At 49.9% G+C, this 26,014-nt stretch overlaps 1 protein-coding gene across 1 annotated transcript; it reads right to left on the bottom strand.

The window, feature by feature from the left end:
• Nucleotides 1–223: 223 nt before the first annotated feature.
• On the bottom strand, nucleotides 224–25,659 carry NALF2 (NALCN channel auxiliary factor 2). Its single transcript, XM_080795329.1, has 3 exons — nucleotides 24,647–25,659; nucleotides 1,026–1,197; nucleotides 224–635 (listed from the first exon to the last, which is right to left on the bottom strand). The coding sequence occupies exons 1-3, from the start codon at nucleotides 25,511–25,513 to the stop codon at nucleotides 250–252; spliced, it is 1,425 nt and encodes a 474-aa protein (XP_080651455.1). The 5' UTR covers nucleotides 25,514–25,659; the 3' UTR covers nucleotides 224–249.
• Between the last annotated feature and the right edge of the window lie 355 nt (nucleotides 25,660–26,014).

Below are 26,014 nucleotides of genomic sequence, written 5' to 3'. Positions count from 1 at the left end.
TGAGGGGGGGGGCACCTGCTGCTCCTGCCTTGTTCTCCCGGATGAGTTTTGCAGCTCCCTGGGGCCCTCTGGCCCTTCTGCTGGAGCTGCTTTTGGGGTGGGGGTACGTTGGGGGTGATGTGTGGTCCCCCATTTCCCCCCGCCCCCCACCTGGTCCTATACCTCCCATGGGAGGAGCCCCTCCCCCTCCCCCTGGGGGGATGGAGCTGATGTCAGTGTGCGGTGGAGGTCTGTCCTCCCTTCCTGCTGTCACTCTTCCCGAGTCAGGCCCTCATCTAGGGCCGGCAGTGCCTCCAGCCCCAGTCCTCCACCGCCCTGGCTGCTGGAGAAGGACACCATGGTATGGAGGAGCATGAGAACAAGGACATAGAGCCGGATCCTGCTGGGGCTGAGGCGAGAGCCCCCGGAGACCGGCAGCAGGGAGGGCTTGTGGCTGATGTGGCCGGGGGGGTCATGGCGGGGGTGGAAATGGTGGTACTGTTGGTGGTAGTGGTGGAAATAGGAGTGGTGGAATTGCTGGTGGTGGGTTTTGGGGGCCTCAGTCTCCTTGAACTTCTTCTTCTCCGACTCACAGGAGACCCACTGCACGTCACAGCACTTGGTTTCCGGCCGCTTTGGCGAAGTATCCAGCAACCCTGCCAATGGATAAGGAAGGTGTGGTGGCGTGCTAAAGGGACAGGTGGCTTTCCTAGAGAGGAGATTTTTCAAAGCTGTGACTGCACTGGTAGCCCTGGCCCAGACTCCTTTCCCCCTGTCCCTTGGTGACTTCCCTTTCTGGATACTTCTCTCCCAGGGATCCCAGACAGTTTCTCGGGCAAGTTGTGGAGAGAGATGGCCCCTGTGCTCTTTGCCCCTGCTCTGCTCGGCCCTGTCCGAACCTGGGGACCTCACTGCCCACTCTTCAAGGCACTAGGCTTCTTCTAATCTGACTTCCCTGTCGTCCTCCTTGCTCCCACGCCCCCAACCTGGTGTCTGCCCTGGGCCCCCAGCCTCCTCCCTCCTCGTCATCGACGCTCTGCCTTTACCTGTACAGATAAAGCCAGGAAGCCCTCCGTACACCATTTCCTCGTTGTCGGGGAGTATAAAGGGGCACCGGGTCTGCACTTCCAGACAGTACTGCTTACAGGGCACCCAGCGCTGGCATTCCTGCTGGGTCACGCTGAAGTATTCGGAGCACAGCCAGGCCTTGTAGATAGCCTAAGGGGAGAGGAAAGAGCATCAGCCTGAGTGCCAGCCCCTTCCTACCTCAAAAGACAGGGATGAAGGAGGGGGTGTATTTGCCCACCCACCCAACACCAGGATCCAGGGGGTGGGGGAGAAGAAGGGTGGGGGTCAAAGACCACTAATCCTCCTCTAAAATCTCCCATCTCATAGCCCCAAGTCCTAAGGCCCCTCACCTGCAGTCCTCCAAGGCTTATGTTTTCTTTTCACTGGTAAAATCACAAAACTACTATGTCAGAGCTGGAGGGGGTTTTACGGATCATCCCATCAAACCCTACTGGTTTCGTTGACCCCAGGAGGTATCCTGACTTGTCCGGAGTCACTTACAATGAGGTAAACTTCAGTTCTGTTCCATTCAGCAAACACTTCTTCGGCTGATGGTGTAAAGTTTCTAAATTGAAGAAAGCGGTGGAAGGAATAATCCCTGCCCTCCCTCATTAGGGTGTTACGTGGATCAGATAATAAGACACATGTGAAAATGTTTTTGTAAACTCTGAAGGGCAATACTAACGTGAAGGGTTAGTTTTAATGAAAACAGGAATCTGCCTTAACCAGGCACCACATGTGTTTTCAAGCTCTACTGAATCCATGCTCTGTCCTGTTGGCTTCAGCCATGGTGTGGGGCAGATGGCACGTTTCGTTTGCAAATGCTCCTTTGCAGTTTCACTTCTCAGTATACTTCCTATTCCTCATATAGCCCACTCCGATTAGGCACTGGGTCCTTGCTGAGGTTCCCTGCTCTGTACTCTTTGGTTATCATCAAGCCCAGACTTTCTCCACAGTAACCCCAGCTGATATTTTGAACTGAATAAAACATTTTTTTTTTTTTAATTTTAAAGGGGTGTGTGGGTGGCTCGGTCAGTTAAGTGTTTGCCTTCAGCTCAGGTCATGATCCAGGGATCCTGGGATCAAGCCCCACAACAGGCTCCCTGCTCAGCAAGGAGCCTGCTTCTCCTCCCTCTGCCTTTCCTTCCTGCTCGTGCTCTCTCTCTCTCTCAAATAAATAAAATCTTAAAACAAAGTTTTTAAAATCAACTAATTAATTAATTAAATTGAAATACAGTTGACATACAATGTTACACAGTTTCAGGTGTGCAACATAGTGATTCAACAACTCTATGCTAGAGTCCCCACGAGTGTAGCTACCATCTGCCACCATACAACACGATAATACCATTGACTTTAATCCCTGTGCTGTGCCTTTTACTCCTGTGACTTATTTGTCCCGTCACTGGAAGCCTGTATCTCCCAGTTCCCTTCACTCATTTTGCCCATCTCTCCATCCTCTCCCCTTCTGGCGACCTTCAGTTTGTTGCCTGTATTTCTAGGTCTGATTCTGCTTTGTTTCTTTTTCATTTGTTTTGCTTTTTCAGATTCCACATATAAGTGAAAGCATATGTATTTGCCTTTCTCAGTGTGACTTATTTCACTTAACACAATACCCTCTGGGTCCATGTTGTCTCAAATGGCACAATCCCATTCTTTTTATAACTTTTATTTCCATTCTGTTATATTCCATTACACACGTACACATGCACACATAGGCACACACACCCCGTATCTTCTTTATCCATTTATCTATCAATGGACCCTTGGTTTGCTTCCATATCTTGGGTATTGTAAATAATGCTGCTATAAACATAGGGGTGCATGTATTTTTTTGATTTAGCGTTTTTATTTTCTTTGGGTAAATATCCATGGACTGGATCCTTTGTACTGGCAACTGTCTTGTGCATTATAAGATACTGAGTGACATTTTTTTAAAAAGATTTTATTTATTTATTTAACAGAGAGAGACACAGCGAGAGAGGGAACACAAGCAGGGGGAGTGGGAGAGGGAGAAGCAGGCTTCCCACTGAGCAGGGAGCCTGGCGCAGGACTAGATCCCAGGCCCTGGAATCATGACCTGAACCGAAGACAGACGCTTAACGACCGAGCCACCTGGGCACCCCTTGAGCGACATTTCTTGACTCCACCCAGTAGCTGCCAGTCCTACGCCCCTCCCATTTTTGTGACAACCAAAAAATGTCTCTGGCCATTGTCAAATGTCCCTGGGTCGGTGGGGGGGGGGTCAGAATCATCCCCCACTGGGAACCACTGAGCTGGCTCTTTGCTATTGAAAGTTTGGATGTGGATCAGCAGCCTCAGCATCACCTAAGAGTTTGTGAGAAGCGCAGGATCTCAGGCCCCACCCCAGGCCTGCCACACAACACATCAACAGGATGCCCAGGCAACTCCTGTATGGGGCTAGCCCTGCCCCCAGCCTCCTCATATCTTCAGGAGCACCTTGTCATTGTTGCTTCTCACAGCAAAGGTACTTAGATTTCCATGGGCCTCAGAATCCCCTGGGGTGGTTGTTAAATAGATTAGCTTCAAGAGGACTGAGGTGGGCTTAGGAATCTGTATTTCGAACAAGAGTCCTTGGTCATGGTGCTGCTGGAAGCCTTTCCATCACATCAAGAACCACATGGTCAGAGCTTCTTATGCTGACTTTAAACACTTTCAGTAAGATACAAATAACTTCACCGCCAACAGGAACTTTCACAATGCATCCCCCCAGAAGCCTTTTCCAAAGCAGAGGGTGGTGATGGGTGGTGGTGGTGGGTGGTAGTGGGTTGTAGTGCAAATCCATCCCCTGAGGAAGAGAGTGTTGCTTGGTGCTTTGACAGCTCACCGACATCTCACATTTAACACGCTCTAAATCTTACAATGAAGGTCTTCATTTTTTTTTTTTTTTACTCCAAATCTGCCCTCATTTCCAAGTTTGGACCATTTCAATTAAGTGCCATGGCCAGCTACCCAGGTATTCAAGCCAGAAACCTAGGTGTCAGCCTTTATTCCTCTCTTTCCGTGCATCCCTGCATGCAGTCCGTCAGTGAGGCTTGCCAATTCTTACTCCATTTCCAAAACTTTGTGCAGGCCACTACTGTCTGTACAAGAGTCTCTTATTTGGCCTCCCTGCCTCTACTCTTCATCTTTCCAATCTGCTGTTCATGCAGGAGTAACAGTGATCTTCAAACACAACCAGATCCTATTACTCCCTTGTTTCAAACCCTTCAATGCATGTAGAATATAACCCAAACCTTCTGACCACGGACTTCAAGCCCCTGCATAACTTGGCTTCCATCTGTCTCTCCAAGCTCATTTCCTATCTTTCCCTTCAAATTCATCATGCTCCACATGTACACACATAGGTTTTCTTTCTTTTCCTTGAACATACCCTACTTCTTCCTACCACAGGACCTTGGCTCATACTGTTCTTTTGGCTTGGAATGCTCTCCACACCCCGCCCTGGCCTTTTTGCATGGCTAGGTTCTTCTCATCTTTCAGGCCTGGTTCACAGGTCAAGTCCTCAGAGATGGTCTTCCTGACCCCTCTAGTTAGAGGATGCCTTCTCATTACTCCCTCTTTTTCTTAAGTGTTTCTTCATCACAAGCATGACTTTGTCCGCATCTTCATTTGGGTTTTCTCAGTCAGCCTCACTAAAATGCAGGATGCATGAGAGCAGACAGGGTTTGTCTTATTGACCATTGTGTACTCTGCACAATATACATAAAAAAGTCTGTTGACTGAATGAACAGGACACGTAAATGAGAACCAATCCCTACTCTAGGAGAAATTCCAGTTTCATAGGTAGATGCATCTAATTTGAATCTATGGCATGTGATCTATACTGTAGGAGAGGTAAACCACGGGCCATTGAAGGGAAGTAAATAGAAAAGCTTGGGGAAGATTTCAGCGAGAAGATAACAGTTGAGCTAGAATTCGGAGTAGGATTTTAGACGGGATGGGTAGAGATGAAACCAAAGGGCATTCCAGGCTGAGGTGAAGGACGTGTAGAGGTAAGTAAATTCATGGCATGCTGAAAGAACAGAGAGTTTTGTATGAATGGGGTGGGAAGAGTACCAATCTCTTGTAGATGGACATTTCAGTTATTTCCAAGTTCTCACTATTATAAACAACGCTTTGGTGACTATCTTCATATATATATGTCTCTTGTACACTTGTGTTAAATTTTGTTTATACAAGCTCTTAAAAGTGAAGTTGTTGGGATAAAAGGTATGTGCAAAGGAAGGAGAAGGGAATTAAAGGAGAGTGTAAGAGATTAAGTGAGGGTAAGAGGCAGGGTAAGAGAGGTGAACTGGTAAGAGGGAGCCTAAGCGGTAGAAGAGAGTGGTAGTGGGGTAAGAGGGTATGAAGGAGGACTGTGTAAGAAAGAGAGAATGAGAAAGAGTAGGGAGTTGGAAAGTAGGAAATGGTGATGATGGGGGTAGACCTGAAGAGAAAGAGCAGAGGAATAAGAGAAGGAGGGCAAGGGAGGTATAGGGATGCAGTGAGGGTGGGAGAAGATGAAGGGTTAGGAAGAGAAGGGGGATAATGGGGGGGGGACACCAGAGGGTGTAAGAGGGGGTTTGTGAAGAGGAGGGGTAAGAAGAAGTCACAAAGTTGAGGTTAAGAGTGAGCAGGGGAATTAAAGTGGGTGAGGAAGACGGGGATATAAAAAAGTAGGGATGAGAAGATGGATAAGAGAGCAGAAGGAAGGTAGAAGAAATAAAAGCAAGGCCAGAAAGAAAAGAAGATGCCTAGAGCTAAGGATCCCAGTGCCTCAGAGAATCCCCTCCATCTTTTGGAACCCACAGTGCCAAGGTGAGCCTTTGTCCACAGGCCTTGCCCCAATCTCAGCAGCCTGGACCCAGGATCCTCCTCAGTCCTCACTCCAAGTGTGTGGAATTGCTCCCTCTTCCACCGATTGGGTTCAGAGTTCCCTGTAGGATTCTCTCTGGGCTCTTCCACTTCAATATTCCTGCTCCTATGAGAGAAGGCCCAGCTGGAGTTGTAGCCCTCCTCCCAGGCAGCTGTGATTGGCCTAATAATGGGATGGTGGCTGGGCACTCACCTGTATGCTGGGAAAGAGGGAGAGAGAGAGGGAGGAAGGGGTTGGCAGCGGGGCAGGGGGGTGCGGTTTACAGTAGGAGTGTGGCCTTTTTCCTTAATTACAAGACCCTCCCTCAAGGCCATACCCCCTAGTCTGGGTCACCATGACAATAAGTGGGTGAAAGATTGCCTGAGGGGGACACCAGGCCTGTGGGTGGTTAGGCAGGAACAGGCAATGAGCTAATGAGGGGAATGGAGGAAGAGCAAAAAAGGGCTGAGAGGTAATCCAATTTCTTGGCCTCATAGAGGGACAGCTGAGGCCACTGCTGGCTCACCTGCTTCGGAGGTGGCCTAGGGTCCTTCTCAAGTGAAAAGTCTGTCTCTCGGGGCTCCCATCCGGGCAGCAAACCTACCTTAGTTTCTGCATCCCTTTTCCCTTATCGAGCCTAAGTAGCTTGCCCCGACTGATCAGTATGAGGACTGAACCAGAGGGCACCGGCCTGTTTGGACAGTCACAGGGGGTGGCCTGAATACTCAACCGTAAGGACCGGGAAGAGCTAGAAGAGCCAGGGTTAAGGAAGCTGTGGGGCCTGCTGGAGGTGGGACATGCAGGGAAAAGGAAGAAATGTCTTAAAGAGTCCGTTGGGAGACACTTGGAGATCTCTTGCTCTAGTCTCTCAACTCTGGCTGCATATTAGAACCACTCAGAGAGTCTTTAAAAAGTGCACTCTAGACCAGCAAAGTCAGATTCTTTGTGGGTGGGACCCACACTTTCGTAGTTTTTCAAAACACCCTAGGTAATTATTATACGCAGAGAACTATCAGATTAGCCCCTCTAGTTGCATTTGATAGATGAGGAAACTGAGGCCCAGAAAAGGGGAAATGACTCGTCTGTAGTCGCATAAAATAATGGCAGAGGGAGAAACTTGAAACCTGGTTTCTTGGCTCTCAGTCCATGGTTCTTCTTACCAGACAATCTTACCGATGACTGTGAATTCCGCACTCAGGGACAGGGCAAACAAAGGCATGCATGGGGGAGGACAGCTGAGAACCAGGCTGGCTCTGGGCTTTTAGGCTCTTCAAACTCCAGCCTTGGCAGAAAAACCTTCTGCATCATGTACTGTCCTCTAAGCTTAACCATCCTGGACCTTCCAGGTAGTGGCAGAGGATGGGTGGTGTTGGAAGACTTGACCCAGCAGTGCCCTCCTTTTCCTACAGAACCCCCTTTCCCACCTCAGTCAGGCCACCACTGGGCTCCATCAAGTTCTGGCTGCTGCAGCCAAGTTGCTATGGGAACTGGGAGGGGAAGGAAGCAGGGAATAACTAGAGGGAACACCAATTAACCCAAAAAGGAAGCTGGGAAGGCTATCCCACCCCTCCTCCCAACTGGGCCGCTAAGCCACTCTTGAAATGGGAGCGGGAAAAGATGAGAAACCTTCGTGGGCTCTGTAGCTGCCAGTTTAGAGAGGACCAGGAGAACTGAGAAAGGCTTACCTTCCTCCTTCCTGGGTTTGCAGCCCTGGCCAGGGCATCCTCACCCCTATGCTCCTTTGGAAAGAAGTGACTGACTTCTCCTGGCCCCCACAATGCTGTGTGAATCCACACAGGTGAGTATATACACACACAGCACCCAAAGCCAAGATTCAGGGCCAGAGGGTTTAGAAAGAGGAGGCCATCCTGGACGTCTTGGTTTAAGAGCTGGAAAACCATCCAGAGAGGAGAGCTTCTGTTCTTGCCAGCCAGAAAGTTGGCAGTTTCCTTCTTGGATTCCAACTTGCTAATGTCCCTAGGGCCTGTTTCCCCATCCAAAATCCTCCCTGCAGACCTTCTCTTTATGGCTGCTTGTTTTCTTAATGGACTCCTGGGACCCTTGGCCAGGAGCTACAGCTGCAGAGCCTGTGGAGGCAGAGCAACAATCCAGGCTGGACTCAGGGATGAAACCCACCGTCCACAGCACACAAGTAACCATCCACCCCCATAATTTACCTAGGAGGAAACTGAGGCCCAGAAATAGGGATTGGTTTAGCCGAGTTGGAGGCATGCAAGAAATCAGCTACAAAGCCAGGATTAAAACGCATCCTCTGACAACTAACCCCATGCCTCTTTGCACCACATCCATCGGTACACCTAGAATTTTGTGAGGTACCTCCTAGGGCAGGGTCCGAAAAGAACCACACGGTCCTATTCCTGATTCTGGGCTTTCAAAGAAGTGGATCAGGACAGGGTAAGGTCAAAGTCAGTCTCCGATTCAGGGAAAAGAGATCATGGACATAACTCTGAAGATAGCCGTAGTTCATTGGGATTGGCAGAGTCAGACTGGGATTAGAGGCATTACAGGGCAAATCCGGGTGGATGATACAGCCTTGCTTAAGAGGCTATAAAAATAACCAACAGCTTTCCTGCTTCAGAGAATGAGCAGTCATGGGTTCCAGTGCTTTGGCCTGGCCTGGAGGAGATGGCTGGAGAAGTGGGTAAGAACTTAAAGCCAGTGCAATTCCAGAGGGACCTTGCACCTCCAAACTTCCCAGGCCATCCGCTCAAAGGCCAATGGCTGGGTGGGCCTGGCTTGGCCAGGGGTTAGTCTGGTCAGTGGAAAAGTGGTGTTCCTAATGCAGGGGTAGCTCTTAAGGAGCCTGGTTGATTCATATCAATCAGATGAGCAGTGGAGGCAGGTTCATGATCACTCCGGACTGGAAGGGACTATGAGAGTCATCACTCCACTTCCCTGTCTGCTGTTGGAATTTCCACTCTAACATCACTACCAAGTGCTATTGTCACAGGGCATTTACTCTCTCCTAGAGCAGCCCATATTTTTAGACAACTCTAGCAGTTAAAGAAGTTCTCCCTTCTTTCCAGCTGAGATAATGCCTTTCTGTGGCTTTATTCATGGCTCTTACTAGATCTACAGTCAGCTTCCCGTCCCCCTGGATAGCCCTGAAGTTATTTGTAAACTTCCCTGAGTCAGATCTTCCCATTCATTTGTTCATGCAGGGATCACTTTCTGAACATCTTCTGAATATCTGGCACTGCAGTGAGGGGATACATATGATAAAGATGAGTAAGATAAGATTCTATCTTCAAGAAGGAGAGACAACCTTGTGAATCAATCATTATAAGTCACTGTGCTAAATAGTATGTACTTGATACAGTGCGAGCATAGAGGGAGGAGTGATCAACTGTATTTTGAATGCTGAGGGTAGGAAAACATCTCCGTGAGGAGGAGGCTTGAGTTGGGACTTGGGAAAAAATTGGAAGAAGTTCGCTAGGCAGAATAGGGCAGGAATAAGTGTACTTCGAGCAAAGAAATCAGCAGGTATAAAGGCCTGGATGTGTGAAATAGTGCTGGGTTCAGGCACTGTAGGTAGTTTAGTTTAGTTAGAGGCTACAAAGGGGGGGTGTAATGGGAGATGCAGTTGCGGAGGAAGGCCTTGCCCATATTATGATATACTCTGGATGCCGAGGAGGAGGTGGGCTTCATCTTATAGACAATTGAAAGCTTTTTATGGGCTTTATTTTGTTTTATTTTTTAAAAGATTTTATTTATTTATTTGACAGAGATCACAAGTAGGCAGAGAGGCAGGCAGAGAGAGAGAGAGAGAGAGAGAGAGAGAGAGAGGGAAGCAGGCTCCCTGCCGAGCAGAGAGCCCGACACGGGGCTCAATCCCAGGACCCTGGGATCATGGCCTGAGCTGAAGGCAGAGGCTTAACCCACTGAGCCACCCAGGCACCCCAAGCCTTTTATGGGTTTTAAATAACATCTTTTTAAAAGATCACATGTCACTTTTGTGGCTAACTTTTCAGGCTATGCCTGAAAGTGTGGATGGGGGAGTATAGGCAGCAAGACCACAGGTAGGGTGATGGGAAACTATTTCAATAATCTGAGTGAGAGATGTTGGGGACCTCAACTAAGGCAGTAGCATACAATTATGAAATGGAGAGAATTGGCTCTGAAAAAAAAAAAGAAATGGAGAGAAGGCGCGGATGTGAGAAGAAACATCAAGGAGGTAGGATCAACAGGATAACTTATGGAGGTAGGGAATGAGGGATAGGGAGGGGTCCAGGATGACTACCAGGTTTCTGGCTTGGGTGGCAGGATGAATAGTAGTTTCATTCATTACAGAAGGAAATCAGGAGGCGGAGTAGATTTGGGAGTGAAAAAGATGAATTGTTTTTTACCATATTGACTTTGAAGTATATGTGGCTCAGCTAGATAGAAATGTCAAGAAGACAGTTGGACATAATGGTCTGAGCTCAGAAGGAAGGTCTGGGCCAGAGATAAATCACCAAGGGATAAGGGGTTAATCATTAGAAACATGGTAGGAGTATACTTTCCCTTACCCTTAGAAGTTAGGCATGACCCTATGACTTACTTTGGCCAATGAAATGTGAATTGAAGTGATGTGGATCACTTTTCAGGAGAAGCTTTAAGAGCTGGTATATGATGTGGCATATTCTCTTCCCTCTGCTGCTGACCGTGGAAGCAGTGTTGAAACAGACCCTCCACTAGCCTGGGTCTCTTGGTGACTATCATGAACATATGCTCCCTGCTGACCTGTTTTGTACATGTTTTGTGAGCAAGAAATAACTTTATTGTGATAAGCTCCAGATAATTAGGAATTGTGTGTTGCCGCAGCATATCCTAGCTCACCCTGACTGATAAAGCAAGAACAGAAGCCAAAAGTGGATGATATTGTCTAGGGAGAGTGAGCACAAAAAGAAAAGGACCAACAGTGGATCCCTGGAAAACACTAACATTTAAGGGAAAGGTGGAGGAAAGGAATCTGATGAAGATGATGAGGGAGTGGCCTAAAAGATTAGAGGAGAACAGAAAAGAGTAGCATTCTCTAAATTAGGGGAGGAGAGAGTTTCCAAGAAGAGGGAGTGATCAGCAAATGAGGACTTAGAAACATGGTGGCAGTCTCATCACAGTGAGAATGGTTTCAGTGGAGTAGTGGCAACAGAAACCAGACTGTAGCCAATTTAAAAGCAAATGTAAAGGAAGGAAAATGGAGATAGCAATGTGTAGACTACTCTTCTAAGGAGCCAAACATTTCCTTTTTTTTTTTTTTTTTCAATTATTTCATAGGATGTGGTTTCCAGTTCTCTCTTCTATCCTGGTTGTTCATATTCAGATGAGTTCCTATTTTTCTGTGTCCCTTGCAACAGAACCCAGTTCCTAAACAGAGTTTATCAACATAGTTAAGTAGAAGTATCAGTCCTCCTGACCTGGAAGCTCTGTTTCTGTTAATGCAGCCTGAGACCACCTTTGCTCTCCTGGGGACTGCCTGGTATTTGTTTGGTAATTCAGTGGAGAGAGATGGAAAGAGATAAGGCCCACCTGGAGAGTGGGATCAAAGGCACAGCCTGGATCAAAGTCCCTGCAAGGAGCCCAAGCCTTCTAGTAAGACATCTGTATAAATTAAATCCTGTAAACTGTAGGCTCCCTGAGGACAGGAATTGTATCTTACTTATCTGTGCATTGCCCCTAGTGTTTCACAAGGAGCTAGGTATACAGAAAAGGTGCTTGCTAAGTACTTGAAATCTGAGCACTTGAAAATGAAGCCTCCAACAACTAGCTCAGATTGGAGTAAGGTGGAGACCTACAATAAAAAGGTAGAGGTAATGGGTTATGTGATGTTCATGTGTTTGCATGAATTTTACAGCTCTGATGGGGAAATTGGACATGTATTAGCAAAAAGTCACACAGAACTAAGCAAAATGAGGCAAATATTAACTCCAGGAAAACAAGTTGACTAAGGAAGGAAATGTAATCCAGTATTCTACATGACTCAACTGTGAACAATATTTATAGTCCTAAGAATGTAGAAATGGAATCCTGATAAAATCAGAAATTGTAATATGCCAATATTGGATATATGAAGGGAGGGGAATTATGTGTGCACATACAGTGCTGCTGGTAGTAAGAGAGCTAAATTCTCCTCTAATAAAACGAAAGTCAATAGATATTTAAAACAAAAAACTCAAGATATTGTAGTATTGGCATGCCATCTTGAAAATGCGGGGGTAAATATCAGAAGAAACAGCTAAGAGATTTGGAAATATTTAACTCTGAAGAGTGAGGCTCAGGGGTTGAGCAGAAGGCTTCTGTTTTAAATATAAGCACTGAGATTTATATTTATCGTTTGAAAGACATTAAGTTATATATATATGTGTGTGTGTGTGTGTGTGTGTGTGTATTGTGTGTGTATATGTATATACACATATATATATGTATGTATATAAAATTCACACACGTACACACGCACTGATATTTAAAACAGACAAGTCAAGAAATAGTAGTATTGGCATACCATTAGAAATGTGGAGATAAATATCAGAAGAAAAAGGAAAGAGAATTTCAAGTGTTTGACTCTGAAGAGTGAGTATACATATGTATACTCAATACTTTGATAAAGGGAAAATGAAACAAAAATGCTTCCTTGCATCCATGAACCTTCAAAACAATAAAACAAAAATGTCTAAGACTTAATCTGACCAACCTCACCAGACTCAGCCCTAAAGCCCCAGGCCCCGCACAGCCCAGTCCTGGACCATCTACTCCATCCCCACTGCCTGGGCCATGGGCTTGGGCCAGGTCAGCTTAACAAGCCAACAGAACTTGAGTGGTCCTATAGCCAAAGAGAGGAAATGATGTGAGAGGACAGGAGCTTTGGGGGCTTCTGTGCCCAATGGCTGTGCAGGCCACCACAGGAATGTTGCCAGTGAGACAGTGACAGCTGTAGCTTCCTTTGAGCTGCACACAGACATGTGCAGCATAAAGTCCCACTGCCCCCTCCCAGACACAGCTGTCTGCCACACATTGCTAGCCCTGGGCCCAGGCCCAGAAAGCAATCTCTAGCCTTCCAAAGGGATCATTGTGAAACCAGCTCCCTGACCCTGTCTTACCTCCTTCTCCAAATGCAGTACCCTGATAGACAGATGAGAGGCTGGGGAGAACAGAGACCTGATAAAAGAATCTGTCAGCCGTGCTTGGTCTCTAGGGATGAGGTGAATCAAGGCTTTGGAATCCTTCCATTTCTGCCTCTTTCTTCCCCTACCTAAGCATGTCTTTGTGCCCTCACTCACTAGAGTCACACCAGTTGCCTTCTGGCTCCCGATCTCCCACTTCCATGCCAGACACTTCACCGCCTGCTCCCAAATTACCTTTCCCTTCTCCTAAGCAGTCCATCCCAGTGTTGTCAATCTCAATTGGGTATTCAACAGTCATTTGGGTGAAACACATCTAATTAAAGTGAGAATAATACTGGCTGCCGTTTATTAAGTGCTTGCTATATGCCAGGCTCTGTTCTAAGCAACTGACATTTATTAACTCATTGAATGCTTGTAACCACCTCCCGAGGTGGAGACATATTTATGGATGACAACAGGAAGGACCAGAGAGTTTACGTAACTTGCCCAAGGCCACACAACCAGTAACAATAATGGCGGCTACCATTTCGTGAGCATTTTCCATCCCATAGGTACTGTAGTCTTAAGAGGTTAGCATGTTGTATGTCCTTTAAGCATCACAATGACCCTACTTCTTAATTTTGAATGTGAAGAAAGTGAGGTTCCAAAAAAGTGAAAGAACATGTTCAAGGTCTCAACAACTAGTTTATGGAGAAGACAGATTTCAGAGCCAGATTTACCTGGATTTCAGTGCCCAAGCTCTTACATGCCCTGTTGCCCCTTGGCGGTCTCTCCATTTCACTATTACCATGGAAGGAATTAGCTTGTTACTCAAACAAATCTTTTTGATGGACTTGCAGGTCAAGTTGGGGAGAAATTTCTAGGACTAGATGGGAGAGTGATTTTCAACCATCAGTGTATTCAGCCCATTTCTTATATGAGTAAGGTTTTCATTCTAAGGGGATGTGGGGGGAAGAACATTTGGGTTCTAGGGGCTGTACATGACCATTTCCACTCTCCATTCAAAGCACTCCCTTCCCACTTACCTCTAAACACACACACAGACACACACACACACACACACACACACACAGAAACACACGCCCTGGGAGATGAAGACGTCGAAAAGAGGCAATTACTGCTTTGCTTCATCCAAACCCACCAGCTTCCTACCTAGAGCTGAAGGCTCGCTATTTCTGCTTTAATCTTTGGCAACCGGCGAAGGGAGAGCAGCTATCTCCCCATAGAAGGGCTTTCTTGCCTTTGGACACTAGCTCTTCTGTTCCGGGTCCTATCATTTAGGGACTTCTGGAAATGCCTTGCCCTGGAAGACTCCAGTGCAAGAGTCCATTTCTTCAGAAAGGCCTCAGGGCACTCTACCTAATGGCTCCCACCCAGCATGCCCCAGAAATGTCCATATTGCCAAGCCTTTGCTCGAGTCAGATGGAGAATCAGCTAAAGCTGGGCTCCGATTCTGGAGCTAGCTTTGTGCACTTGGACAAGTCACCTGTAAGGAGTGGGGGATTCAGCCACTAAGTTGCGGCTAATGAGCAACTGTGGCTAATGTGGCTATGAGCAAAGGACTCTCCCTCTCTGGGCCTCAGTGTGGATCCAAGAAGGTGGTCTCTAGGGAGGTAGCCTATGTGATGGGGTCAAACATCTTTGAACTCCGTCCTGTGGTCGAATCCCAGGTCTGCTCTTACAGTTATGGGACCTCAAGCAAGTGACTTAAATTCCCTGATCTTCATTTTCCTCACCTGTAAAATGGAAGAGAATAAAAGCACCTATCCTTACCTTTCTATAAATTACGTATGTAAAGCAACCAGCACAAAGCTTTACCTATGGTTTAATTGCTCTCGCACAGACTGGGCAGTACCACAGCCTTCTGGCAATCAAATCCCTGGATTTGACCTGGATTCAAATTCCAGCTGCAACTCTTACTAGCTGAATGACCTTGGGTTAGTTATTTAACCTCTCTGAACCTGTCTTCTCCTATGTAAAATGGGAATATGTATTTTTGCACTTCACAAGGCAGACATATGAATTAAGGGTCTGGGATAGTTCTTTTCTTTCCCATTCCTTCCTTTCAGTTCTAAGATTGAAATAACAAATGAGAAAAATAACGGCCACAAATGGCATCAGAAAAAGGCTAAAATCATTAATACCTATAAAAGAGTACATAAAAATCAATAAAAAACCACAAGACACCAACAGACAATTCACGAAACAGGGAATACAAATGGCCTATAAACAAGAAAGACAAATTTTTAACCTAAGGAATGCAAATTAAAAGCCAATGCTATACCATTTTTCAACCCCAAATTAATAAAGCTTTAAAAATATGATACTCGATGGTGGAAAAGGTGGTAAATTAGCCTCATGCTTTCTGTGAAGGTATACACTAGAATAATCCTTGTGGAAAGAAATTTGGTAAGAAAGAAATTTGTATGTCAAGAGCCTTGAAAAGGTTAATACTCTTTGATTCTGTTAGAGGAGTCCCAAATGTTCATCCTGCGGAATTAATGTTTATGCTCCCATTTGTATGCAAAACAAAGGAAAGAAAAAGTCATTGTGTGTGCAAATGTTTATGTAAGCTCAGAGAGAGGGGCAGAAGGATACACACCAAATTGTTAACATCAGCGACCTCAGGGCAGTGGCACTGGGAGGATTATTAATGTTTTCTTTGTAAACCTCTGTATTGTTAGATTTGGTACCAAGAGCATGCATTATTTTGTGATTCGAGAAACTCAACGAAGTAGAGAAATAAGAAAAATATCATTGAAATAGCATTTATTAAAAAAAAGGAATCATAGATCTGATAGAGATGTATGAACAAAGATATTTATCACAGCATTAATTCTAATGGTAGAAGTTGGAAGTAAAGTAAATATCTCGCAGTAGGGAGCAACTTAAATGAATTGCACTGTATTCATGTGATAGGATATTGTACACTCCTCAAGACTGATGTTTTTGAATATTGAATTACATGGAAAAATGCTCGGGATAACTTTAACAATAACTGAAAAAGAGCAGGGTAAAAAAAGCTATGATTTCAACTATGTAAAAATAGATAGTCATCGCTCTTAGGGTGGCTCTTATCAAAACCTGTAAGATAGTAAGTGTTGGGAAGGATGTGGAGAAATTAAGAACCCTTGTGTGTGGCTGGTAAGAAAGTAGAATGGTACAGCCGCTGTGGAAAACAGCTCAGTGCTTCCTCCAAAAGTTACATGTGGAATTACCACGTGATCCAGCAAGCCCACATCTAGGTAGGTACCTCAAACAATTGAAAGCAAGGATCCGAACCAATACTTGTATCTCAAAGCCCATAACAACATCATTCATGATAGACAAAGGGTAAAAGGAAAGGAAAGCATATGTCCACACAAAAGCTCATCCATGAATGTCCGGAGCAGGTTTATTCGTAATTGCCCAAAGGTGGAAATAACCCAGGTGTCCATAGAGATGAATGGAGAAACAAAATATAGTATATCCAGACAATAAAATATTATTCGACCATTAAAAAGGAAGGAAGTGCTGATACAGGTCACAACACAGATGAACCCTGAAAACGTGATGTTAAATGAAATAAGCCAGACACAAAAGGACAAATAGTGCATGATTTCACGTAGATGAGGTTCCTAGATGAGTCAAATTCATAGAGAGAAAAGGAAGGATAGAAGTTACCAGGGCTCAGGGAGGGATGAATGAACTCAGTTATTGTTTAATGGGTACAGAAATGGATTCATTCTAGAAATGGATGGTGGTGGTGATCATACAACATTGCCCCTGAACTGTACACTGAAAAATGATTAAAATGGCAAATTTCATGTTATGTATATTTTACTATAATGAAAAAACTACGAAGATATAGGGGCGCCTGGGTGGCTCAGTTGGTTAGCATCTGACTCTTGATTTTGGCTCAGGTTGTGGTCTTGGGGTCCTGGGATGGAGCCCCACATCTGGCTCCGTGCCCGGCGGGGAGCCTGCTTGGGATTCTCTCTCTCCGTCTCTCTCCTTCTACCTTTTCCCCACTCTCACTCTCTCTGTTTCTCTCTTTCTGAAATAAATAAAATCTTTAAAAGAATGTATGTCTCTACACATGCCACAAAAAGACATATTAGAAGGAAATACACTATAACATTAAGAGTGTCTCTGGGACCTTTTACCTGTTATACTTCTATTTTCCAGAATTTCTGAAAGACTTTTTTTTTTTTTTTTTTTTTTGGTAATTGGAAAACAAGGGTGTTTTCCAATTCTGGAGGGCTGACTCGTTTGGAAGTTCTAGTTGTCAAACACTAAGCAGACACGTTTGGCTTTCACAGATCTGCTAGGTCACCAGGCTATCCGAATAACCAAATAAACTTCTAGGAAATAATGGGAAGGCCCACCACCATGCCATGTCCCTCGGCAGGCAGGCGGGCAGAACTTGGTGAGCTGGCACTTCCTTCTACTCCCAAGAGAAGCCTAGCCATCCCAGGCCAGGGCTCATCGAAACATTGGCATGGGAGGTGGGTGTCCAAAGCTCAGGACAGGTGTCAGCATGCTCTAGGGTGACAAGGTTTCACTGTTTCTACGACCAGCTCTCCCAGCAGGTGCTGGGTGGGGCTCGGGCCTTGTGGTACGCCTGCCTAGGAGGACCTCCTCCCCTCCTGTACTGGTTCATCCTTCCAGCGGATGAGGCTTCCAATAGTACAGTTCCTTCCCTCCAGGCGGGGGGAGCCTGGCTCCTCCCATCTCTTGTGTAGAGCCTGCAGAAAGAGGAGAGAGCAAACACCTCCCTTCCTGGTGCCCATCTTCTGTCACTCTCCCAGGAGGATACCAGCGACTGTTGCTGGGTCTCAAGGACAAGAGACTGGGGTGCTGAACAAAGAGGATGCTGGTGGGTCCCCACTTTGCACCTCAACCACTCCAGGGGGGCCCATGCTGCCAGGAGGCCTTGTTGGACCTCCTCTGAGGTCAGGGTGGCCTTGCAGCCCAGTCTTTCAGTAGCCAGCTGGGCACTGATTCTGACAGCTGGAGGAGATCATTAACATTTTCTTTGTACATGTGTGCTCCAGCGAAAGAACAGACAGACCTGATTTTGTATTGCAGTCCCCCAATCTTTTGGCTATGTGGCATGGGTGGGTCACTTGCCCTCACTGAGACTCAGCTGTCTCGTTTGCAAAGTGGGGATAATGATAGTTGCTGCCTGCTGAGATGATTGGATTGAAGTGAGTCTATGGACACAAAGAAAGCCCCTGTCATCTCGCAGGCCCTCAAAAGCTTGCAGTTTTCTTTCCCCCTTTCACTTTTTCCCCCCTTTCTTCTTTGGCGCCCATCTGCCTAGCCTCCTAGTGCAGAGACCTGTGGCCCAAGTTCCAGCTCCCTTCTCCAGGATCCATTTGAGCAAGAGCTTTGGTCCTGGCAGCCCCTGTCACTCTGTAGCAACTCTTTCCCTCCCTGGGGCCAGCTGCAGCTCGCCTGTGCCCTTGCACTCCCCTCTAAGCACCTACCTGGCTCAAGGTGTCAAAAATTCAGGCTTTTCTGAACCTCCTCCATGCCTAAGGAGAGAAGTCTGATCCGGCATTCCTGGCCACCCACATACACTCTGGTCTAAGTGCCTGTAACCGCAGGAATACAACATACCCATTCCCCTGAGACCTCCCAGGTCAGAAGTGGACAATGGTGCTTCTGACAGCCTGTATTAGTCTAGACCCCTCAGCAGATGCCCCTGGCTTTCCAGACAAACACCTGCAGCTGGAGTCCGCATGTGGCCGAGACGTGAGCTAAGGCGGGGGTGGGGGACAGGTCTGATATCAGGTCTGCACGGCCACAAAGCAGGTAAACGGCCTCAGAGGGCGGGAACACAAAAGAACCACCCAGAGGGAGAAGATTTTCTAGGGCAAACTCCCACCCTGGAGCCTGAGATGTCCTCCTACATACATCCCCACCTACACACGAAAGGGTGGGGGTGCCTTTTCCATGAGGTACCAGAGCCTGGGGAGGAGACGACGTGCCACATAGGACTTAGAAGCACCCTCTCGGGCTCTTGAGGTGTTCAGAGACCTCTGACCCTCCTTTATTGTCAGCCCCACCCACAGTCTTCCCTTTCCTCACCCCCATCTTCACTGCCTCCACTGTGTTCAGCAGACTCTTCCAGCCAGACCATGAGACTAGGTGGGAGGCTGCTGGGCTCCCTTCCTCCACCTAGCTCCCCCCACCCCCACCTTCAGGAGATACCAGTGTATCCTTCCTGGAGGTTCCCGTTGCTATGGTGACTATAGTAGTCAGGCACCAGCCTGTGGGAAGGATGGGAAGTAGCCATGAAGAAGACTGTGTGTCCGTGTGAGTGTCTGTGTCTAAGTGTGTGTACAGGCACACATACACATGTCTACCCTGAGCAGGGAGGGGAAACAGCAGGGAGGACACAAAAGCAGAAAAGGGGGTGGAGGGAGGGAGGGGACAGAAGAGGGGACCAGAAGACGGAAGGGGAGGCAAAAAGGCATGGGGATAAGGGAGGCGAAGTGTGAATGGGTTGTGAGAGATGCAAAGGGTGAGGGGACATGGAGGTTATCAAGGGCGAGAGGTACAGTGCAGGGTTGGGGGGCTTGGGGAGAGGCCAGAAGAATGGAAAGACATGGGGTGAAGGTTGGGAGGGGTGTGTGGTAGAGGTGGGTGATGAGGGCAGTGGGGTGGGATGGGAGATGGGGTGAGGGGCTGGAGGTAACTGTTGGGAGATGTGGGGGTTGGAGGAGTGTAGGGGTGAGGATCAGCAAGTGAGGTGTGGGGTGTGGTTTGGTAAGGGTCTAGGGGGATCTTCTAAGAAGAGATCGGAAATGTTGTGGGGTCACTGGTATGTGGATGGGAGGTGTTGGGCGTGGGCTAAAATTTGGGGAGACTATGGGGGGTAGGGGTGGGTCAGGATGGGGGTGAGGTGGTCTGGAGAGGTATGGGCAGCATGAGGTCACTTTCCCCTCCCACATTTAATCCACTGTGTTCTTGGCTGAGCTACACACATTGCCTCTTCTCTGTGCCAGTCTCGTCCCAGAAGCCCAATGCTCACATTCCTGGGCAATGAAATTCTGTGGATTTAGAGGCTCCTCCCCAGGGGAGGCTTTGCCATGGTTCCCAGGTGGCCACGTCTTGACTGCCTCCCACTTCCTCCCCACCCCCACCCCTGCCCCAGCCCCAGCATGGCCCAGGGCACCCTCTTTGCCCCTGAGAACCCTGGGTCAGGAGGCCAACTGTGGGGCTCAACTCCTGGCCTGCGAGCTTGGGTGACAACAGGGACCACTGCCAACTTAGAGCATCTGCCCTTTGCCCAGTGACCTGAGCTGCCTGCTCTCAGCATCAGTGTTAGCCCAGGAGTCCTGCTTGGCAGGAAGGCTGTGGCAGGTGGGAGGAGAAAGGAAGGCAGCGAGGCAGAAACAGCTGCCAGCCGGAGTGGAGGAAGAGCAAGGCCCCAACGGGTACGGGCAGAAGGCGAGGCGCTGGCTCTGCTGGCAGTCCCCCTCATCTGTGTGGAGGTGTCAGCCCCCTTACCGCACCCTCCCATCCAGTGCCGATGTTCAGGGAGCAGACTCTGCTCATGGGCCTAAACCCTGCGCTGAAGCAGTCCTCAGAGGTCACCTGTCCAGCTCCTCCCATAACCCGGAGTGAGAGTCGTCTCCACAGCATTTCCTCCAAGGGTCTGCCTGAGTCAGGCCAAGACGTTTGCGGAGAGCAGGAGCTCACTTCCTCCCAGGGCAGTCTGTTCCCTCTTTGGAAGGAAAAAAACTGCTAACTGAGCCACTCCGATGTGCCAGGCCTAGGTCCTGTGTAGACTTGTCAGTAATAATGACCTCACAGGGCTCGTAGGATGAATTAGCTCCAGTTTACAGATGAGCAAAGTGAGGCTCAGAGAATCAAAGGACCTAGCTCAAGGTCACATGGCAAGGGATAGATAAAAGAGCTGGGTCTGACCCCAGGACTTTCGAACTACGAAGTCCCTATGGGGCTCAGCAAGACCTGCTTCTTCTGCACCATGACAACTCTCCTGCGGTTTGAAGTCAGAGACCACACCTTCCTGAGTCGCCTCTTCTCCTGGTGAAACAGCTCCTTCCACTCTGTCCAGGAGAACCTGGGTTCCAGCCTCCTCCCCACCTGTTCAGTGTGAGATCCAGAATGAAATGCACAGTCTGCCATGTGGGTTCGGGTCTGTCTAGAACAGAGTAGAATTATCACATCCTTTCTCAGTATCAACCTTTACTTCTGTGGCCCGATGGCCGGTAAGAGAGCGAACTATCCTTCTCTTGGTCTTTTATCCCTTCTCGGATCAGAACCATGAGAGAAGAAGGCAGTGTTTTGTTTTCATTTCCACCACTCCCCTAGTCACACTGTCTTAAATTTGGAGCCAGAGAGGGGCAGAGGTGGGGGAAGAGGGGATGGGAACCAGGCAGGGGCGCAGCAGGGCTGGGAGAATGGAGAGCTGGGTGTGTGTGGTGGGGGGGGCATGAGTTGGCTGTCTGGCAGGGCTGGAATGGAGGGCCAAGGGGAGGGGGAGGTGAGGGCTTGGGGGTTGTGTGCACAGGGAGATAAGGCTTGGGGTTGCAGGAGGCCAGGGTGGGGATGGGCATTGGCCAGCCTAACTTAACATCCCCTGCTGTGCGAGAGGAAGTAAGTCGCACATTAAGGAAATGTTGCAGCTGGTACTAAATTGGGAGGTGTCACAGGCAGCAGTGAGGACAGGTATATGATTCGTGGGGCCCCGCATGGCCGAAACAGGGACAGACACTGCTGAGGGAGAGAACAGGGTTTCTGGAGCTGCCCAGGAAAGATCTGACTGAGACACTTAGGACAGGGCCCCAGGGCGGGCGGTCATCTAGGCCTGGAGCAGAGGCTCCAAGCTTGGTTTCCAGAAATAGAGGAAGACTCCCTATCCTGGCCTGGGATATGGGCTCTCCACGGTGGGGGCGGGGGAAGCTTTGTGGATGAGGCGTCATCTCCAAGGGATCCCCTCTAGGGTAGAGGCTAAACAGGAAGGGGCTTGGAGCCTGGGGGCAGGTATGGGAATGGGCAAAGAGTACTGGGATAGAGGTGGGGTGAAGGGAGAGGGACTGCAGCTAGGAGCAGAGCAGGGCTTCCTTTCCCCTCTGTGCCCATAATACAGCTGGAATCCGGAGTATTATGGGTCTAGGCCTTGGCAGAGGGAGAGGGCGCCGGAGAGGAGTGGGAGACACCAGGAGGAAGCAGGCACTGCCCTTCTCCCAGCACAGCTGGCAGCAAGAGAGCAGGCGGAGTTCACTTGAGAGGGAGAGCAAAAGAGTGACAGCGACAGCGACAGCAACAGCGGCAAGGAGACAAAGGAGAGCAGGAAGGGCCCTAGCCATGGGGAACTTGATGGGAGGCTACCGCAAAAGCAGGCCTCTGCTCCTCTGCAGAACACACTGGTTGGAAGCCTGGCACTCCCGCTCATTGGCTCAGCGGCCTCAGGGCAAACTGCTTGATCCCCCTGCACCTCAGTTTCCTCATCTGTAAAATGGGGATAATGGTGCTGGTATTGCCACCCTCCCTGGGCAGTTGTGATCTCGTCAGATCTCTGACAGAGGTTACAACCCTAAGCATAATGTCAATGTCAGGTGTCATATTATTACTGCAAAAGCTATCAGCTATCTCTTCCCACTGAAATCTCACAAAAGACTCAGGATGTGGGCAGAGCCAGGATCATGGGTCCCATGTTACAAATGAGGAAATGGGAGCTTAGGGAAGTGAAGTGACGTGCCCAAGGTCACACCACTAACAAGTGGTAGACGTGATGAGGCCTCCTGAATCCAAGACATCCAGTTTGTCTTTCTCCTCCATCAAAGCACTTGGTAAAAATAATTAATACAGGGGATTATTATTGAGTGTGGGATTGGACGGAGCCTGGATCCAACTACAACAGTGGGGGGAACCCATGGGAAAGTTGTGGTGTGCTCTCTCAGTCATCCTGGTGGCCAAAGGGAAGGAAAATGATCAGGGCCTGGGGACTGGAGGGAGGGCCACAGAGAGCGACATCCTTTATTACATATGCTGTGGACCACATCCCTCTGTTCTCACTGAGTGTGTATCTGTGACTGACATCGAGGGTGTGTGTGTCTGTCTCTATGACAAAATGTGTCCTTCTTCATGTGACAGTTCATCCGCCTCGCCTGCCTGTGTGTCTCTGGCATTGGAGAGAGATAATGCGTGTGTGTGACAGGGTGTCTGCCTCTCTGGCACTGTTTGTGAGTGTGACGACCTCTCTCTATCCCTGCATGACTTTGCCTGGGGTGGCGGTGGTGGTGTATGGCAGTGTGTGTTTGTCTATCCGTCTGTACACCTTTAAGAAGTGGAATATCTCATTTGGTAGTGTGAGTGAGGCAGTGAGTCAGCTGAGGCTGAGGGAGGCGGGAGGGAGACTGCTAGGTTACGAGAACAGGAAAAAGGAGAATGAGAAAGTGAAGTCAGGAGCAAGGAGCTACCCCTTTCCTCCCCAACCCCCTGCCCAAATCCTTAAGGAGCTCACCAGGAGCATGGCACCCTGAAGAAGTCCACAGCGGGCACGTTAGTTGGAAAGGGGCACTTTTTGCCCCTCCCCAAGGCCTCAGAAGGAGACAAGCTCGGCTAGGAGTCACTGTCTCCCTCTCCGGCTCTCAGCCCCCAGCTCCAGGATGAGTGAGGCCACCACCCCACCTGGTCTCCTCAGCACTTGACCCTTTGACCTTGCGTTTCTCTTTTCTCCCAAAGGCAGGCCACCCGGGCCAAGCTGAGCAAGCAGAGCAGTAGCAACACATCCCAAATGTTTACAGCCGCCATGCACCTATTGTCCAGAATGACCCTGCCGAGGGTCAAGAAGTTTCTCCATACCCAGCTCTGCCCTAGGCAGGCCCATCCTGCAGTGGCCTCCCCTCTCCTCTGAATGCCTGTACCCAGCAGCCAGACAGCGAGCTTTCCCTCCACTGGTGCCCCAGTGTGCTGGGAAGGCACTGGGAGTTTTGTAATGCAGCAACCCCCAGTGGCCCTGCCATGAGCCACTGTGCCCTGTTCCCCAGCTCCTTTTATTGGGAAAGAGGAGGTGGCAGGTTCCCTCCTTGGGAGAAGACAGGCACCCCTGGTCTCCACCTCAGGTCATATAAGGTCAACAGAGCCAAGTGCCCCACCAAGAGGAATGCCGCCTCTCTCACCCACTGGCAGGGGCCAAAGGGTGAGGGTTAGCTTGCCAAATATTTTTCCTTCCCCCCTTTGGCCTTCCCCCTGCACCAGTCACTAGACCCAGGACTTTCAATACTGGCTCCTCGGAAAGGAAGGGGCCGGGATGGCTGCGGAGGGAGGCTGGGGGTTGCCAGATCCCTCTTTCCACCCCTTTGTCCGTGACCCCTCCCTCCTAGTGCAAGGGTGGGGCACCAGGAAGCCCCAGTTCGAAGGTGCCCAAAACCCGAGGTTGATAGAAGTTGGCCAGGTGGTTTGACTGACCTGAATCTCCGAGGCACCCCTCTCTGGGGAGGGTCCCAAGGTAGCACTTGTAGTGCCCTACTGTGAACGGTGCGGGTGATGGGAGGAGGTGAGGTGTATAGAGGGTGGAGACCTCCTTTTGTCTCTGGGTCCCACCGCCACCGCTCCCGCCGCCGAGGGAGGTGCTTTGCCCGCGGATGCCAGTCCCTACCTTACAGCCTTTCGTGCAGGACCGGATTGAGTACTCTTCTGCCTGTAAGTATTTATGCAGCACGAGGTCGAACTCGTCATATTTTTCCTGAGCATGTCGGTCGAGCCGCTGGTACGCCTCGATACAGTTGTTACACACCTCCCAGGCCCCGGAGCCCGGGCTGGCCACCACGGCCAGCAGATCCCCCAGCAAGGTGTCCAGGCTGCAGTCCAGGCTGTCGGGGCGGTCCATGCCCAGCAGCAAGTCCCAGACCGTGTAGGTGTCGCAAAAGGAGAGAGTGAAGTTCCGAAAGTGGCCTTTGAGCAAGTTTTTTTTGGCGGAGGGGAACTCGGCCGGGGCACGGGAAGGGGAGTCAGGGGGCCGCAGTGGGGGGGCCGGGGTAGTCGGTTCAAAAAGTCTCTGCAAAGATTGCAATTTGGTGCAAGCTGCGTCCAGCCCCTTGGGCTCTGGGACGCCACCGCAGTCCGGCCTGGGGCCGGCAGCGGGGGTGGCTTTGGTCAGGTTGCTGTATTGGGGGCCGCAGGTGCCCGGGGACGCGCTGGGCTCGCCGGGCGGCGGCGGCGGCGGCGGCAGGGGCAGCACCGCGCGAGGAGGCATCGGCTGCCGCTCCCGGCCGGTCCCCCAGGGCGGCCGCATGGCGCTGCTCAGCTCCCTGGCCCGGGGCCGGGCCCCCGCGCACAGCCACAGATGGTCAGCGAGCAGCACGGTGAAGAAGAGCAGGGACGCCAGGGACAGTCGCCATCGCTGCGCCCGCTCAGAGTCAGCGCAAGGTTTGTCGCTCGGCCTGGGAGCCCAGCAGCAGCAGCAGCAGCAGATAGTCAGCGCGGCGGCGTCTTTCCCGGGCCACATCCAAGCGCCCCTGAACATATTTCGGGGGGGGGGCTCCGGGCTGGAGAGATCAGGCAGGCGCGAGGCCGGACGGCCGTCACGGGCGGGCGAGCGGGTTGCGCGCCGCTCCGCGCTCCTCAGCGCCGTCCAGGCTCTACCTCGGTGGCTGCATGGTGAGGCAGGCCGGCCGGCCCCGGGGCCCCGCTCAGGCCAGAGTCGCGGGGTGCTTTCGTGCCGTCCCCGCGCTCCTCCCGCGCTCCCTCTCTCGCAGCCGGGGTGCCGCCGCCCGGCCCGCTAGGCACTGCCAGGCGTCCCGGCGGGGGGCGGTGCGGGGCACTGGGGCGGTGGCGGCTGCGGCGGCAGCGCCGCACTCCTCATAGTGTCGGGCCCCTCAGCTGCCCTCCGCTCCGCGCCACTCCACTCCGCGCCGGCGGCCGCCCGGCTCGCACTCTGTTCTGGCCGTCTCGGCTCGGCGCAGCTCTGCGCCCCTCAGCGCCGCCGTGCGGGCCCGGCCACCGCGCTCCGCTCGCTCGCCCCGCG

The sequence above is a fragment of the Martes martes genome (assembly GCF_963455335.1).
Source record: "Martes martes genome assembly, chromosome: X".
Classification (NCBI taxonomy): Eukaryota; Metazoa; Chordata; class Mammalia; order Carnivora; family Mustelidae; genus Martes; species Martes martes.
This window is presented reverse-complemented; position numbering and strand designations above follow the sequence as displayed.

What these genes read in the sequence shown, in the direction of transcription:
- NALF2 (XM_080795329.1), bottom strand. Translation starts at nt 25,513, where the DNA reads ATGTTCAGGGGCGCTTGGATGTGGCCCGGGAAAGACGCCGCCGCGCTG. An exon ending in CCTGCACGAAAGGCTGTAAG is followed by an intron (nt 1,198 to 24,646) that starts GTAGGGACTGGC and finishes CTCTCCCCTTAG; the next exon opens with GCTATCTACAAGGCCTGGCT. An exon ending in TCCTGGCTTTATCTGTACAG is followed by an intron (nt 636 to 1,025) that starts GTAAAGGCAGAG and finishes ATCCATTGGCAG; the next exon opens with GGTTGCTGGATACTTCGCCA.